The following is a 17,731-nucleotide window of genomic DNA, read 5'->3' as shown; positions in this document are numbered from 1 at the left end:
ATGAACTATTTGATCTTTTATTTTTTTGTTCGCTTTAATTTTTTATCTTTTAAAAAGTTTAATTTAGTTATTTATCTTATTTTTACCCTTTATTTTATACCACTCTATTTCCATCTTTTTAATAGCTTAACTATTGTTTGGTTGGATTTGCTTTTAGTTGTACTAGACTTGTATTTATCTTAAATTCATTGGTATAAATAAATCCTAAATTCTAGTGTATCCCCTGCTATATGTCAAAGAACCATACAAATATTGAATATACTTTATGCTCTACAGTTTCACTAATGTGGATGAGTAAGAATTATCTCAACTTGCATACTTTCTGAATCTTTCTAGTATTATCCTCTTTTATAAGTGTTTCTCTTTGTTCTGTGTTTTGGTTACTCAATTTCATTCTTTTATTTGCTTATTATGGTAAATTGGTAATAAATTATCTCTCTTATGTCGTAACAACTAACAAGGGTGATCCTTGGCGCAACATTAAGGTTGTTGCTTTGTAACCGGATGTCACGGGTTCAAATCTTGGAAACATCTCTGCTTGCGGGGGTAAGGTTGCATACATCTACCCTTCCCAAACCGCCCACCTAGTGAGAGCCTCATGCAATGGATCGCCCTGTATAAAGCATGCCCTAACCTCAGTATGGGGCAATCCCCCCTCTTAATCTTAAACATTTATATACCCAAAAAGGAATTATTTCTTCATTTTAAATGCCAAAAGGTTGTTACTTTTCTTTCTTGGGAGGGTGGGAGTACAAAGATTCCCAAGTTCAATCAATGTTATTCCTTCTTACTCATATTCCTAAGCCTTGCTTAGTACTTGGTGGCTGACATTTGATCAACATGTTCGACCTATCTTGAATATAAATAAATAGTAGGCTTCTATAATAAGAATGGAGCTCTGAAATTTTTCTTTTGTTTAGCTTTAAGTTTCTACTTGTTTTTTTTTTGTTTTTGAAAAGGGTGTGCAGAGGTGACAAAGTAGGGGCTGACATCCCAACGATTTGGCACCCCTGCCCCAACCTAGACTCTGCCGCACTGCAAGATTATATATATAAAAAAAGAGGAAAAGAAATAACTAGCATGGGGGACATCAACCAAAATCCATGAGATAAAACCAAAAAGCTATGAGAGCCTATAGTTAGGAAGACCTAACCTATTTCTAAAAAATCTTCCCTAATGAAAGAAGGAGGAAGAGCCCACCAAACAAAATTCTATACACTAAGACCATGAAAGACAAACCTATCTGCACAGGTGTTGCCTTCTCTGCACATATGAGAAACACTAACATTCATCTTTTGTGTGAGAATTAGACAGTTAGTCTATCTATTAGAAAGCTTAAGGAACAATGCTTTTTGAAGGCTGCAACCACCAATTGAGAATCACTAACAAACCAAAGATTATACCAACCTTTAATATAAGCTAATTCAATAGCAAACATGGCTCCAATCAGATCAGCATTAAAATTCTACTTGTAGGTTTGAGTTGATGTTAATATTTTTCTTTCTTTACTTACAGGTATTCTCTGGCTCAAGAACATGGAGATCTTATCAATCTTCATGACTGGTTCCAGTCTTTTAGAACAATTGTTCTTCAACATAAAAATAAACGGAAGCAAAATTCAAAGCAATCCCCCTCATCAAAGAAGAGAAAAGATATAAATGGATCTGCAGACCAAAACGAAGCATCAATCAGTATCCTTAATATTTTCAGTATCATAATAGCATGAGGTGTATTGCTTCAAGTGCATTGCTAGATGTCTGTCCCAAATTAGCACTTCAGAAGAATTAATGGAACATTTTCAAAACTATGACATGGATAGAAGCATTTTAACTTGATTGCCATCCGTACATGTTGCTAGTCAGCTTTCTACTTTGTTTAAGATTATTTACAATTATGGAATACATTTTTCATACTTTTCATTTAGGGTCCAATTTACCTGGAAAAATGTGATCCAAAATAAAAAGGTAAATAAATAAATGATAACTGGAAAAATGAACTATAAAGGATTATCTGCGTGTCAAAAGATATTTACCGATTATTTCTTTGCAGAAGTGATTTGTTCATGTTATCTTGTTAGTAATATTTACAGAAAAAACTATTTTCCAAACATTTTACTCCATTATCACTTTCTGTTATTAGTTACCTTTTAGGGCTTTAAGGAGTTTTTTTTTTCTTTTTTCTTTTCTGTACGCTAAAAGTACAAGTGAGTTGTCACCATGATCAGTAAGAGTGTTTATAAATTGTTCATTGACAAAGATGAGTCGTTTTTAAATCAAGCTGACAAAGGATCACATATAACATTTTCATAAATGAGATCAAAAGCCAATAACTTAATTTTGATAATTAAAAGCTAACTTATCCCAATTTATAAGAAATTATTAAATGACTTGGAAGACTATATGGTCCTAATTCGTCTTCGTATGACATTAATTGTTTTGTATTTTAAAAAATATAGTTGTTACATGAAGATTGATTATTTCATGACACTTTATTAACTTTTTTTAAAATTAAAAAATATGATTAAATGTTATCTTAAAATTGATTGTTTAATAATTTCTTTTTATTTGTAGAAATTTAATTTTTCTCATTTTTTATCGATAAATGTTAATTATTAATTTTTTTTATTAATAGAAAGAGTTGAATTTATAATCTCTTATTCTCTCTTCAATGTTATATTAATCTTATAAATTCACTCAATTCCTCTCTGACTATAAGGTTTACAAATATTTTTTCAAATCATCAAAACATAGGTTCAAATCAAATTATTGAGAAAAAAAATCCTATTTATAGGAATAAAAACATAACTAAAAAAATTAACAAAATTACATGAATAATGATAGTTGCTAATTGTGACATGACAAACTCACGTAAAAAAATCGCAGTCTAAATGATAGTATATGTAACTCTAGAATAAGTCTACAAATCAACTTCTCATAATATATATAACCATCAGACCACGAGGCTGGGATGGGTTTGGATGTCATCTCATTGAAGTACGTTTGTTGATTCCTTTTGTTGGGTGATATTCTTGATATTTAAATACAGTTCAGTTCATAACACTAACGGGCTAAAGCTTCCGTCTATCATCAATTTATACTTCAAACCAAAATCTAAGACCAAGAGCCTAAAACTGCTTGTCATCATCGTAAACAAAACGATATGGTGCTTTCTAACTCGTGATGTTTGTCAGTCGATAAAAATTGGAACTACGAGTACTATTTTATAAAGAAATTAACAAAGATCCCATGTTAAAACTGTGCAAAAGAGCTGCTTATTTTATTTGGGCAAAAACAACTCCAACCTGGATTCCATTGTTACTCTGTCTGTCATCAGTTGATCTTGGGACACAAGTAAAACTTTGGGTCCCTGAGAAACCTTGAAACCATCTCTGCCTTGTCAGTAGAAAGATCTGTGTTCTCTAGAATTTGCTCTTTTGACGCCTTGGCAATTGCTTGGACAGAACCAATAGCTTGACTAAGCTGAATTGAGCGATCAGAATAACAGAATAACTCAAGCTACATAGGCATGGCTACCAGGGTTTCGCATGTGACAAAAATATTATTATGTGGTATACTATCCCAATAAATAGGACGAGTTGCACGAGCCTAATATAGCATCAAACTCAAAACTTTGTCACGAGGGCAATTATCAGTAAATGTACAAAACGAATGCACAATATATAGAGAGAGGAGAAATCAAGTTACACCAAGAGCAATTCTAAGAAAATGAATGATGAAGATGAAACTTAACTTTTATATATATATATATATATATATATATATATATGTATACTTAAATTTACTCTTGTAACTTGATCCTTCCTCTTATACTACCTTAACGAGTTTTAAACACCTATATGATCAAGAATCCTGGGATTTAGCAACTTTGGGTGGAAACACGGAAAAATAGGGAAAACTAATATGGAGTAGTTGCCTCATAATAGAGGAATTTACCGAATTTGCATCGTGATTGTCAATGCCTGGGATGGATGTAAGCACCTTAAGGTAAAAGTTCATTCCTTGCACTAACTGCTTCCTCTTCAAAACCATAACAAAATTCGTACATCAACATGTTATTTTCATTTCTGAAGGGACATATATATGAATGTAGAATCAATCAACTGACCTCAGCTTTCAATTTTTCCCCAATTCTCTCCTGCTTGTATACTGCAATTAGATGGAGAATGAGAAATATGAATTGGAACAAATTAATTTTAGTTTGAAGTTTCTGGTTCTACCTCCAGAAGAATGAGCTATTTTTACCATCTTTTCAAACCCCATCTCTGAGTCCTGAACTGGCACAAATGTAGGCTTGCCAATCACCATCCCAAATCTTCATCCATAAACATGATCCTTATTCTTTCATTATTCAAGTCATACATGGCAAATCATATCAATCAATCAGAACACAAGTAAGAAAGAAACAAAACTCACTTGAAATATGACTGAATAAGTGAATCAAATTGCTCTTTTGCCGGGAGTGTGATAACCACGTAAAAACGTGCAAATTGCATCTTCAGTTTCTTAACTCTGAATGAGAAAATTAAAATCTAACATTAAAACTCATAACTAACCACTCAAACATGCATACTCCCAGTCAATGACTCCATAACAGCAGCCTAGTACCTGTTGAAGATTGGAGCAACATTGTTGCAGTCCCAGTTTGTCACAAAAATGAAGGCCACAGACAAACCCCCACAATTGAATATAAAATCCTACAAGGAAACTCCTCATATTTCAACGTTGAACCACTATCTGAAAGGAACAAAAAAAACAGGGGAAAAAAACACAAACTGCCAATTACCGGGGCGATTGGGACAAAATTTAGGCGAAAGGAATTAGCAGAGAGGAAAGTGGAGATAAAATTGATGAACGATGGATGTTGGTCCTCTTTCCATGCATTTCTCATCAGGCAGACTCCAGCTGTAACTACAACAGTACGTAACAATGGCCTCATAATTCTAAAAAAGTTAAATAAGAGAATGAATACATTTTGTAGTGATAAAAAATTTAAACGCACGAACAACATATCTAAAAGTCAACGCATCAAGATCAGAATCAAAAGCATTACTGCAAAGTTTCTTCAATAAATTAATTGGTGGTTTTAAGTGGATAACCAAATTCCGCACGTACGCTTTACCAGATCCTAGGATCAATCTGATGGATGAGAATAGTTCTCTTTACAACAATTTTCCTAAAATATGCTCAAAATTAAGCATCAAACAACCACTTCATCCTCCAATCCTATCAAAACCATACTTGAAAACAAGAATATCATCATATTCAAAGAAGAATTAAAATCGACGTCTAACAGGGAATAGAAGCAATAGATCCCTCTCCCTCAAAAACGAAATTCTATAATGATTTTTAAAATATTCTTCTACTTCTACCTATGAAGGACGTAAGTTTTTTGCTCCTTTTCTTCTTCCCTAAGTAGAAAGCAGATAGATCTCAAAGGAAAAATAGAGATACAATAGCATGAACCTCTGCTTCAAATTAGTATTGAACAGCATCAGAAAGTATGAGATCAATTCCGCATCATCGATGATAAATGCGATTTACGATTTGAACAAATAGATCGAATACCAGCAGCAGCAATAAAATTGTTTTCCGTTAATGAAGAAACATTGCTTCCGGAGAAGGTGGAATGCGAAGTTGTTGAATCTCGGAGGGATATATCCATATGTGAATCAATTGCGGAGAGAACTGTGAATGGAGAAGATCGAAGAAGCTCTTAGTCTGTTTTCGAAACGTGATTGATTTATTTCCCTCTCCCGAAGAATTCAAATGGCGAACGAAAGAGTGGAGAAGAGAGTCATACCGACGCGGTGGTTACGGCCCCAGAAATCAGAGCGAACGAGGCGGTGATAAGAGTTGGATCGCAGTTTGCATGTTTCCCGCCAAGAATATCAACCAATTTATATTATTATATATATACTTTTATTTCCATATTCAAATGAGTGTATTCGAAAAATGTTAGTGCATCACCCTTTAACGAACATACTTTTTATTGTTAATAAAAAAATATAAAACTATGTAATTCTCATTTTTATTTAATAATTTTTTCTCATAATTATTTTTGAATAAATTTTGACTAATAGTAGATTACGTATTAAAAAAATGCTGTGAGTTGTCTTTAGAGTTTGCATGCATCTTAGAGAAGTAATAAACACATTCCACTAATAAAATGGAATATATTTTTTATACTTTGTTAATATAAATATTTTATACTATTAATTAATTAAAATTATTTTAAGAAAAGGAATATTTAATTCTCTTAAATTTTATTTCTTTTATAAATAGACGTTTCAAACTGTAGTTTAGTCTTAATTGATTCTTGCACTTTACTTACAGACAACTACTTTAAACTTTAATTTATTTTAATTGATCCTTAAATTATTTTTCTTCCTTCAATTAAACTTGGCGTAAATAATAATAATTGCATGCCTTTAAAAAAAAAATAAGTACACCTTAACATTGTAAGAACATAAAAAAAACAAAAACAAAAAGTATATTATATTAATTTAATTTTTTTAATTAATTAAAGATATTTGATATAATGTATAAAATATTTCTTAATATTTTAACACACTTATTTGCTCCCTTATAAAAAACGCACTTATTTGCTAGACTCTACGGAAATTATTCATATCTAACTTGCCAATTGATTTGGTATGTGTTGGAAACAGAAAAGAAAAAAAAGAAGAAGAAGAAGAAGAAGAAGGAAATATCTTATAATGGAGAAAATGCTGATAAGTTTTTTAAGATTTGTGATAGAAAACCACGTCAATGAATAGGGCATTAGTAGCGTTAAAAGTAGAATAGCATCGGACTCAGTTTATCCTAATATATATTGAAGGAAAACATTTACAAGCTAAGCAAAATATTTTCAGAGCTAAAGAAAGAAATTCTATCTCTTGAACAACTAGCTTTTGCACACTAGAAAAAAGACATTTGTCATGATACGCAACAATTTTTGCAAGAAAAACAAACAATTCAGCAAATATATATAGAGGAAGAATGGGACATAAAAGGAAATAAATATAGGAACCCGACCCTCGTACGCTTCAGAGTTCAGAACCATTCGCATTGTTCTTCAATGCAAGTAAATCAAATATGAAAAAAATTCAAAAGTTTATGTCAGAAGTGGGATTTGAACCCACGCCCTCTCACGAGGACCAGAACTTGAGTCTGGCGCCTTAGACCACTCGGCCATCCTGACTTGTGTATTTATCATTCAAATTTTGTCTAGTAATTAAAATGGTTTTCACCATCTACATTTTCTTTTGTTTCTTTTCAGTAATTACGTAGCCATCCCTTTATTACCTTTACAATTTGAACGATTATCTTCATTATTTGACTCTTATTTTTATTATTTTCGTGAAAACTCAATTTTAAACAGGTACTTAAATAATAATAATAAATTAGGAATGAATTTTTTTAATTAAAGATTAAAAAAAATATTTTCCATAATAGGAAATAAGAATAAATTTCAAATTTAAATGAAAATTTAATCAGAGCACAAATTTGTTATCTGAGAAAAGTCGTAAACCTTAAAAAATTATTAAAAACTAGTATTTTAATCTGTGTGTTAAGTGAAAAATCCAGCAAATAAAATTTATTATTATAATTAATTATCATAAAAATGTAAAAAATACTTATATCATATAATTAATATAAATATATATAAATCACTTAATTAAAGTTTAATTTATTGGTTAAAAAATAATTTAAAGGCAGTAACACTTTATTCTTTACCAAAATTTAGAGGAAAATAACTAGTATGACTAGTACAAAATACCAAGCTCAAAATTTTAATCATACTTAGGGATATGCTATTAATTAAACGTCCCAATTTTTTAGGTTCAATTAAATGTCATAATATAAGAAAAATGAATAATGACTCAACTCATATTAGCTTCAGTATATTTAAGAAACCATCTGATTCTGATATGTAGGGAAAAAGTTAGCTTAGATTAATTACATTGAAACAGTATACTTTTTACCTCGGTATATGACGTTGCAACTACAAGATACAAGACCAACACAATTCACATAGCTGATAGATAATTGTCTATTGAGCATGTTGATCCGGTTTCAATTCCTAATCATATAAATGGAAAATGCTTTATACCTGAAAATTGAAATACTTTTGACAAACACCAAAAATAAATAAATAAACCTAAATGGTCTATAAAAGAGAGGGTCCAGTCTGATTTATCTTTTTGTATACCTTTGAGGTTTCTAGAGATTTTTTTTTTGGGTAAGAGAATAGTTTACGGCAATTCAATTTAGCTTTTTCGGTATCTGACTGCTAACTTCAGTCACCTGATAGATGAGACTTGAGAGATAGATCTACAAAGTACAATTGTTGAAGTGGAAATCTTCTAAACATTTTTTTTTTCATACATATATTTTTTACAACCAAACTTAAGATTTCTTGTTAAAAAATTTGAGTTTTTTTACACTTGAAAATTCAGGCACGGATCTAAGGGGTAAGCAGCTCCCCTCCCTTAGGACTCTTTTGTATACATATGAAACAAATTTAACAAAATACAAACAAAGAAAAATAGATTTTTGAGTTAATATTTACTTAAATTTTTTTAGTAGCAGATCATATCTCCAATTTTATTCATAATTTTTTTAAGTTTATTATTTATTAAATAATTATTTATTATAAATTAAATATTTAAATAATTATGTAAAAAAAAATATGACATTCACTTCTAGATCCATTCCTACATGGAATAAAACATGTTGGTTTTAGGTTATGTTTGACAAAAATAATTAATATGTTTATTTCAAGCTGAAAATTTGGTTAAAAGTTAAAAGTTAATTTTTAGTTTAAATTGATATGTAACTTATTGTATAATAAATGTTGGACCAATGCTGAAAGTTTCCATGATTTTATGTTCAAACTTATGCAGTAAGTGGATTCAGCTACTCGTATTAGGATCGTATTATGGTGTATCTGGAAGTCAAGGAATGCAAAGCTTTGGGATGAAAATTTAATCCAGTCAACAACTGCATTCACTTTAACGTGGCAGCAATATTCTGAATGGAGAAATAATGCCACCTGCTGGTCCAAGCACACGCTGTAATCTCCAGAAACTTGTCATGGCACGAATTGGAACCCTCCTCCAAGTGGATTCATGAAATGCAACACTGATCTGCACTTTTTCAAGAAGCAAAATCTTTTGGCATTGCTATGTGCTTGAGAGACAACAAAGGTAACTTCATTAAGCCTAACTCCTCCACTTTCAATGGCTTACCTACTCCAAGAGAAGCTGAAGCATGGCCGCATGGGCGCTTGTTAATACCTTTCTCTGGCTGCAAAATCTCCAGCTTTCAAACGTCATAATAGAATCTGATTGCAAGGTCGTGACTGACAATTTTAACAGCTGCTCCAAAGGTTCCTCTGATTTTAATATCTTGATGAATAAATGTAGACAATTAGGCTCCACAATTCCAAATTCTGGGTGAGTTTTGTAAAGAGATAAGTTAATCTTGTGACTCACAACTTAACAAGAATCTCAAGGTTTTATGTTAGTTCTCATGAGTTTAATCATATTCCCTCTTGTATTGTTTCTTCAATCATGAATGAAATGATATAACTATATTTCTCCTAAAAAAATTGTATAATAAATGTTTGATAATTGACTATTGAATATGCCATATTTATTTGATTTAGTATATACTTTTTTATTTTCCAGACAAAATATATTTTTTAAGTAATTTAATAACTTTAGATTTTTCAGTTAAACTTGAATTCTGATTTTTTTTTACTTAAACCTCGTTTTTTTTAAAAATCGTGTAATATTAAAATATTTTTTATGAAAAAATATTTTAATATCAAAGAACACGATAATTAAGAAGTTTTATTAAGTATTATGGGTAAAAATAAAAAATATAAATACTAATAAGATATAAGCTTAAATAAAGCATGTTTATATTGTATGAGTTTATTTTTTAATACAATAATTTGATTGGTAGGAAAAAGTTATTGCTAAAACCTTATTCTTTTTTGTTTGGTGCTCATAGAAGTTTGTTAACTTCTTGAAGATTACCTCTAAATTTTACCGAGTCATTTTTTTAGTGCGTGCGTCGGAAAACTTGGTAAGCAACCATTGTTGAGTTCTTTGAATCTTTGACTAGTTTATCGAAGCGTCAAAGTGGTGAAAGCAACTATTAGAGGAAAAGAAAAATTGTGAAATATTAAGAGTGCTTTTGATATTACGATTTTCTATTTTAATGGTTAAAATTTTAATAACTTTATAATTTAAAAAAGACTTAAAAATTTAACAGTTTATGTATTTTATTACTTAAAAAAATGCAATTTCAAATATTAGAGGAAGAGAAAAATTGTGAAATATTAAGAGTGCTTTTGATACTACGTTTTGCTATTTTGATGGTTAAAATTTTAATAAATTTATAATTAAAAAAAGACTTGAAATTTTAACGGTTGTATGTATTTTATTACTCAAAATGCAATTTCAAGTTTCAACCTCTGTTTTTTCTAAGCAACGGCTGTCACTACATTTTACGTTCATAAAATATACTTTCTCACTCTAGACTAACTAAATGTTTAAATCCATACCCTTTCATAAGTGCCATATGGTTTTGTTAATAGGGAAACAGGAATTTAAAAATAAAATATCCACTTCAAAAAAATAAGATACATAGAAATAAAAATAAATTTCATAAAATCATTCCCACCATCTAAAAAATCAATAGCATGTTTTGAAACTTTAAAGGTTGTTCAAGCCTCAAAGCCCACTTAAAAAATTTATTATATATATTAAAATAAAAATTAATATCCAATCTTAATTATTTAAACTTTTGTCCACTGTGGATTTCAAAAAAGAAAAAATAAAGGCAAAGAACATTATAAATAAAAATGACAATTTTCTCTGCCATTTAATAATTTTCGAGGAGACTATTCTATGTAAAATCTCCAGTTGGGAAATTGTTCTCCCATAAAATAATGACGAAAAAAAACTTTAAAGTAGATTTGAAATGGAGACGAGGACCACACTTTTCGTCCCACGAATGCCCATGTATATTAAAAATTGAATGTGTTAATTTATTTTTCATAATTTAGTTTTTAAAACGGAATATAATATACAATATTTAATATCCTCTTTTATTTTATTTCATTTTTTAAATTCATTACAATTTCAAGATTTTACAGGGCCTTCTGAAAGAAAGGAATTACGGGGGCTTCCTCACTTGAGGAGAATTAAAGAAACATGGACCGGGAAAATTATTACGAGATAGGGATAGGAGATGAAGACAGAAATAATTAAGAGGCAAAGATAAGAAAGATGATACTCATTACTCAAGACAGTGCTATGAGGTATCCCTAGTTCTAAAATTTAAATATATTACTCTACAAAAATAGATTGTTCCCCTACTCCTTTTTTTCTCATCATTTTACAAGAAATCTCCTCATTTATTTTGTCAGAAAATATAAATGCCAATAACAAAACTTAATGTGTCCATATATAAATGTTTCTCCTACATTACAAACAATAAAGAAAATATATTTAATATCTTTGAAACTTAAAATTACTCAAAGATAAAAGATATTTACCCAGAATGCTGCAACTTTAATATCTTAATATATAATCCACTAAAATCAGCTCAATGATGAAAATTATAGATCATTTACATGAGATTTTAGGTTTAAATTTCGTTGTTATTATTAAATCTTAAAAGATACAATTATATACTCACTTTTTCTTTATAAAAAAAATATTTCTTTAAATAAATTTCAATATATTGATAAATTAGTCTCTACTTCTCTGTTAGAGATATTGTAAAATCAGATAAAAAAAATTTATAACTGCCTGAGTCACTGTATAGTGTCATGTACAAGTAACTTATTATTATTGTTTTGCAAATATCTAAAACTGCGCCACCTAGATGATAGTTTAATCTAGATATAATAGTAGATTACGTGAGAAGATGTCGGTATGGTCCTCATCCTTTAATTATTGATTTCTGACTTCGATGTGATGCATTGGATTTTTTTGATTAAATTATTCTGAACGGATTAGAAAATTGGAACAGATCCACAACAGAATAGTCATTCTTTACAAAAGGAAAGTTGAACAGGTTCTCTAAAATGTCATCATAAAATGTCCAAATAATGCTTACAATTTAATATATATACTGAAATTAAATATGCTCTATGATAATCTAGATATAAGACAGGAATTAGAACTTGTATATGGACTTTCTGTCCGAGCTGGACAGGTAATGCGAATCAAACTTGAGACCATAACAACTAAGGAAAACCTTTTGTAAATATGCGAAACCGAGAGTGCAATGAATCAGCAGCGAATATATAAAGAAACAACCATGCAGCTGCAGGAACTCCTTCCCAAACTATTGTTTTAAGTCAGAATTTGAGTTGGCATTACCATTCTGGCGGTGCTGCTGCTGTTGAAGATGAATGTTTTGTTGGGATGCAGAAGGAGGCTGCTGCTGGAACATCAGAGGGTTGACAGAATGTTGAGGAATCAAACAGCTAGAACCATGCGAATCGCTACTTAGTTCAGCTGTAGCAATCTTTAATCTTTGAACTTCAGCAGTAAGAGCCTCATTTAGAGCTATTCGAAGAAAATACAGGGCACAGAATTAGTCAGAAGGAAGCAATCGATAAAGTCATACTAGTCTCCAAATGTTACTACAGAGGTACAAATGGCAGCTACTAATAACTGCATGAAAATGTAACTGACAGGTATGTCTTTTAATAATAATATGAAAATGTAGCAGGCAAGTATGTCTTTTAAATAGATAGAGTGCTGATAAAAAAAATAGATAAAGAGTAAGCATCAGGAAAACAAAATACAAGCATGCATACACAAAGGTCACTACTCGATGAACATGTATCCCTTTCAAAAACAGTAACTCTCAAAAGAACTTTACATAATGAGTTCTATGCAAAGGAAATTCATGCATAATCATATTCAGTAGAAGGGTGCAAGTACAGATAAGGGAATATCAGGCAGATGTTATAACTGGATTGCTTTATTAATTATCATCTTGAGCCTTGACTATACCAGATGACTTGTGTAAGGAAAAGGTAATTGACTTGGTTTCAGCTCACACAATATTTCTCAACACTCCCCAAAATTAGCATCATGTTGATTCCATAAAGTTTCACTGATTTGAGCAAAATTAATCTATGATCTGTCATAAAGTAATTATTATCCAAAAAAGTTAGGCGGTGAAACATGGCCTTGCACAAAGCCCCCTTTGAGTTCGAAATGTAGATAATTAGCAGTTGGCTTTAAGTTATGCCTAAATTGAACCGTGTTTAAGAATGAGAGTGGCAGGCACGAAACTCCTATCCACTGGATAATAAAGTTCTGGTATCATATCAAGAAGCAACTCTCCCAAGAGTTTAAACTGTTAGGTGAAAACCCATGATAGAATTTTATATATGAAAGGTTCCAAACATATTTTATTAATAGTACTCTCTCAATCACCGGATCAGTAATAAGCAGTAAAATAAAGTTGACAGTATGAGATAATGTAAAAGGCCCTGGTCTTCATACATAAAATTAAATTTAAAAAATTAAATTGAGTAGCTAATATAAACTATATCCCAAATTAAAATAAAAATAAAATCTAGTCCAACAACTTGAAGGAGCTATATGAACAATTTTTATATACTACTATTTATGTATTGTTGTCAGTTATGCATGCTTGCAAGGTTTCTATTATGACACAAACACGCAATTAAATAGCTTACCAGCTATTAAGTATAATACAAGTAAACAAGTACAATTTTATCATTAATTGCATACTGTTTCCACTTTACAGGCCAACTGCTAATTGTTTGCACTTACTCTTACACTCTTCGCAGAAAGTACTCACTATGCAGGTTGAATTGAAATATAATCTATGCAAAGACTAGTTCAACCAAGGCTATATAAGTGAACAATTAACTATTGAAGCCTAGCAGTTTTTAGCCACAAATCAATAAAACAAAATGGAGAGAAAAATTGAAAGACTACGAAACTAAAGGACATAAATACCATCTCGGAGCTTTGCTTGCTGTTCCATAGATTGAAGGCGAAACTTCAACTCGCTATTCTGGTTAGTGAGTCCAGCAGAATCTCTCTGTGTTCGCATAAATGATAGGAAATTAGGAATGAAATCAAATCAAATTACAAAACAATCTCATGATCACAGTAATAAATTGAAAACACAAACAGGTCCTCAGTCCTCACCTGTAACAGAGTAAGCTGTGCAGATAGTGTGGTGGCTTCTGTCTGTAGAGTCTGAACCTTGTGTTCTAGCTCCGAAATGTACCGCATCTTTCGCTCTTTGGATCGCGCAGCCGATTGCCGGTTGGCCAAAATCCTGAAAATGACCCCAAAACCAAGTCAATCAGTCAACTGGCAACATCAACCATACATGTAAGTAAGTAAGTCACTAGCCAAGATAACATCAACACACCTTTTCGCACGCTTTGGATCGGTCAAGGCAATCTCCGCAAGCTTTTCATTGGCCATAATTTTCTTCAATTCAGGCCCACTAAACTCCCCATTTCCAAACTCCAAGCTGAAGGCCGCCGAATTCCCATCAATTCCACCCGCAGGCGACATCAAACCACCTCTCTGCCCCGGCGAAGGAGGCAGCTTCGGCGACTCGTCACCGAAATTCAACTTCCCAATGAAACTATCCATGGAGACACTCCTATAGTGCCTTGTAGTTGGTGCAATCTCACCCCCAGCACTCCTTTTCATCCCTTCCCTCTTCTCACTCCCTCCATGCCCACTCTCATTAACACTACTCTCAGCTTCATTATCACTACTGTCTCCACCATTGGTCTTAGTTCCACTGGCTCTACTATCCAAATCATCGCGATTTTCGCCTCCATTTTTATCATCGGTTCCAGAAGAGTTCAAAGCATCAAAGCTATCCAAATTCATGTAAGCAGAGAAAAGATCATCCACCACTTCCCCTTCAGGAGATTTCTTCTCCCCGGATCCCTCTACATTATTATTATTATTAGTATTAGTATTATGCTCAACAACCCTGTCCCACGGTGTTTCCCGTTTCACCAACTGAGCAGGTTTCGCTGAAACGGGGTTCCGAAGAGGGATAAGCGGCGGAGAAGATTGCAAAACGGTGGAAAACCCAAACGGAATATCACTGTTAGAGCGTCTATGCGCTTTCCGAGGAGGTAATGGTAAATTACTGTTGTTGGTGTTGAGTGTTCTGGAGAAAGGTGAGGGTGGCAACAGGGAATGAGAACTCACGTCGCGATCTTCCATGGACACGTCAGCAGCTTCGGACACGGAAGTCGAGGAGGAGTCACGGAAGGGAGAGGGGCTAAGTGGAGGGAGGGAGTCGAGGGAGAAAAACGAGGGCTGCGAGAGTGATCGGGTGTGGGTGGGTGTAGGGGAAATGTTGCTGTTGCTGTTGATGTTGCTGTGCTGACGCGACAATGGGATCTGAGAGTACGGCGAAATGGGTGGGATCTGGTGTGGGTGCGAGGGTGGTATACCGGCGCGCTTGTTACTGTTCCCACCGTCGAACTGGTTCTGATTCTGATGATGATGCCTCGCGCGCATTTGCGAGGGGTTGAATTGCGGGATGCTAAGTTGCTCCATGTTTAACGGCTGCTTCAGAAAGTGAAGCCTCTGCAACATGTCAGTCGTCGTAGCTTCTTCATTTTCTCCCATTCTCTCTCACCTTCAAATTCCGCTACTAATCAAAATCTGCAAGCGCAAATGATAACAAATACTGTAATAAGAAGAAGAAGAATTAAGAGTGAGTTATTATTATCAATATGATATGAACTTATGAAATTGTTATGGTGACCTTGGGAGAGTTCATCTACTACAATAGGGAATGGTGAAGAGGCGAATTGAATTGAATTGAATTGATTAATAATAGCAGTAGCAGCTACGTCGGTCTTGGAAGTGTTAACTTTGTCTGACGGAAATGCCGAAGGAGCAGGCGCTTATCTCTCCAAGATTCACTCTCTCTTTCTCTCTCTAGAACAAGAGCAACAACGAAGAAGGAAGGACGAGAAGAAGAAAAGAACCCTCTCTCTGCCTCTTTCTCTCTCTACATCCACTATTACACGGATTTCATGACTAGTACGCGTGAATTTAATTTAATAACAATTTTTTGCATTTCGTTCGCATTTCAATTTCATTCCGGACAAATTTGCATTTCGTTCGCATTTCAATTTCATTCCGACCTCATTTGTTCTCTCATACGCCAGGTTTTTCTTCGCCTTGTCTCCGCAACTTATTTAGCCACCCTTTACCCAATCCAATGTCCTTTTTTCTTTTTTTCTTTTTTTTTTTTGTCTCTCGAAGTTATTGTCCGTCTACAGTTCCGGAGTAATTATCTATCTATTTGAAGGCTTAAAAGAACATTAAATTGATCATTTTTACTAATTGGATTTTGATTAACTTATTCAAAGGATTCAATTATTTATCTATTACTAATTGAATCAGATTTTGTTACTAATGCTTTTCCTTTTTTCGTTTCATTTTGCTTCACGACGCGCTGCTAAACAACGCAAAAGGAAACCGCTCACCCTATTGTTTGTTTATCCCTTTATTCTTTTATTTGATATGGGCAATTTTTCAACAAAACAATTTTTTTTCTTTTTTGGAAAGAAATCAATCCCACTACAATTCCTACATTCCGTGCTATAATTTGCAATTTTAAGACCAGATTTTGATTTTTAAATTCCCGTATATATCTTCACATAAATCAACAAAAGTATCCAATTTGACATCGACGGGGCATAAAGATTTGTTCAGATTCTCATTCCTATGATTCTGTCTGATCTTAACAAAAATACTCTTTACGATTTCATAACTAGTTGAGATATAAATATATCGTCATCGACGACGACCACAACAACAAAACAAGTTGTGTGGGCATTGAAAAAAGAAAAAAATTCTATGCGGGAAATTTTGCCATCACCATAAATCTTGGGTGTAGGATTTTCTACCCTGTCCAATATCAGTGGCACAAAATTGGGAAAGAGTGAGATATAAAATAGACATTCAAAAGAGAGATATTTCTACATCATGGGCCAAAATCGTGGAGCCCATTATTAGAGTTCATTTCTGTACCATCCCAATTTTTCGTAAATAAATTTAAAAAGCTTTTCAGTAAAAAAAAAAAATAAATAAATATAGAGCAAATAATAGGCTGAGTACCCTAGGTATAAATAGTTATGTTAAGTCAGCTGCCTCCTTTTGGCCTCATTTTCGTTTTTCCCCTTCTCCTCTCAAAACCCTTTCTTTTTCCCGCAGCCCACCAAACCAGTCTCAGAAAAACGACGATCTCGAACCCGTTCACCGTTGTATCGTCGTGAAATTTGAGTATCATGTTCGCAACAGAATTCCGAGAATTCTCACCGTTGGGAATTTCGATATCATCTCTGAACTGAGAGAAACACCCTTCGCATTGTAGTCTTTTTCTTTCCCGCAGAAACCCAGAGCTGTCTTGGTAAAACTACGATCCCGGTTTCGTTAACCGTTAGATTATTGTGAAATTTGGATATGTTGTTCGAAATTCAATTCCGCACGCTTCCACCGTTGGGATTTGCGAGATAACATTCATGGAGGGAGAAAAAGGAATCGCATGAAGACATTATAAGTGGAGGTTTCAATCTCTTCTCCGTCTCTCTGACGTTTGGGAATTCTATCGGAGCAGTCGGAGGAATAACTGAAAGAATTTCA

At 32.7% G+C, this 17,731-nt stretch overlaps 2 protein-coding genes and 1 non-coding gene across 4 annotated transcripts; all 3 read right to left on the bottom strand.

The window, feature by feature from the left end:
- Positions 1–3,027: 3,027 nt before the first annotated feature.
- Positions 3,028–5,827, bottom strand: LOC100786486 (protein PARTING DANCERS). Its single transcript, XM_014763674.3, has 8 exons — positions 5,586–5,827; positions 4,804–4,928; positions 4,626–4,714; positions 4,434–4,529; positions 4,238–4,332; positions 4,126–4,166; positions 3,954–4,037; positions 3,028–3,479 (listed from the first exon to the last, which is right to left on the bottom strand). Exons 1-8 carry the CDS (start codon positions 5,680–5,682, stop codon positions 3,330–3,332), a joined length of 777 nt encoding a protein of 258 aa, XP_014619160.2. The 5' UTR covers positions 5,683–5,827; the 3' UTR covers positions 3,028–3,329.
- A 1,310-nt stretch (positions 5,828–7,137) lies between these two features.
- Positions 7,138–7,221, bottom strand: TRNAL-CAA (transfer RNA leucine (anticodon CAA)). Its single transcript has one exon. It is a non-coding gene; the product is annotated as a tRNA-Leu (tRNA).
- Positions 7,222–12,093: 4,872 nt separating this feature from the next.
- On the bottom strand, positions 12,094–16,120 carry BZIP28 (bZIP transcription factor bZIP28). 2 transcript variants are annotated; one of them, XM_026124291.2, is made up of 5 exons: positions 15,843–16,120; positions 14,472–15,764; positions 14,243–14,375; positions 14,048–14,132; positions 12,094–12,613 (listed from the first exon to the last, which is right to left on the bottom strand). In XM_026124291.2, the coding sequence occupies exons 2-5, from the start codon at positions 15,701–15,703 to the stop codon at positions 12,390–12,392; spliced, it is 1,674 nt and encodes a 557-aa protein (XP_025980076.1). In that variant the 5' UTR covers positions 15,704–15,764; positions 15,843–16,120; the 3' UTR covers positions 12,094–12,389. The 2 variants fall into 2 exon arrangements, with proteins under 2 accessions (XP_025980076.1, NP_001237238.2); NM_001250309.2 differs by having other exon boundaries at positions 12,111–12,613; positions 14,472–15,739; positions 15,843–16,113.
- Between the last annotated feature and the right edge of the window lie 1,611 nt (positions 16,121–17,731).

Source organism: Glycine max, chromosome 11 (genome assembly GCF_000004515.6).
Source record: "Glycine max cultivar Williams 82 chromosome 11, Glycine_max_v4.0, whole genome shotgun sequence".
In the NCBI taxonomy this organism is placed as follows: domain Eukaryota; kingdom Viridiplantae; phylum Streptophyta; class Magnoliopsida; order Fabales; family Fabaceae; genus Glycine; species Glycine max.
The sequence above is the reverse complement of the archived record's forward strand: the minus strand, read 5'-3'. Positions and strand labels throughout refer to the sequence as shown.

Excerpts from the sequence above, each read along its gene's own strand:
- LOC100786486 (XM_014763674.3), bottom strand. The coding sequence starts at position 5,682 with ATGGATATATCCCTCCGAGATTCAACAACTTCGCATTCCACCTTCTCC. Across the intron at positions 4,715-4,803 it reads ATTTTGTCCCAATCGCCCCG|GATTTTATATTCAATTGTGG; the intron begins GTAATTGGCAGT and ends GTTTCCTTGTAG. Across the intron at positions 3,480-3,953 it reads ACAATCACGATGCAAATTCG|CTTAGTCAAGCTATTGGTTC; the intron begins GTAAATTCCTCT and ends CGCTCAATTCAG.
- BZIP28 (XM_026124291.2), bottom strand. The coding sequence starts at position 15,703 with ATGGGAGAAAATGAAGAAGCTACGACGACTGACATGTTGCAGAGGCTT. Across the intron at positions 14,376-14,471 it reads GATCCAAAGCGTGCGAAAAG|GATTTTGGCCAACCGGCAAT; the intron begins GTGTGTTGATGT and ends GGTCATTTTCAG. Across the intron at positions 12,614-14,047 it reads GCAAGCAAAGCTCCGAGATG|CTCTAAATGAGGCTCTTACT; the intron begins GTATTTATGTCC and ends TTCTTCGAATAG.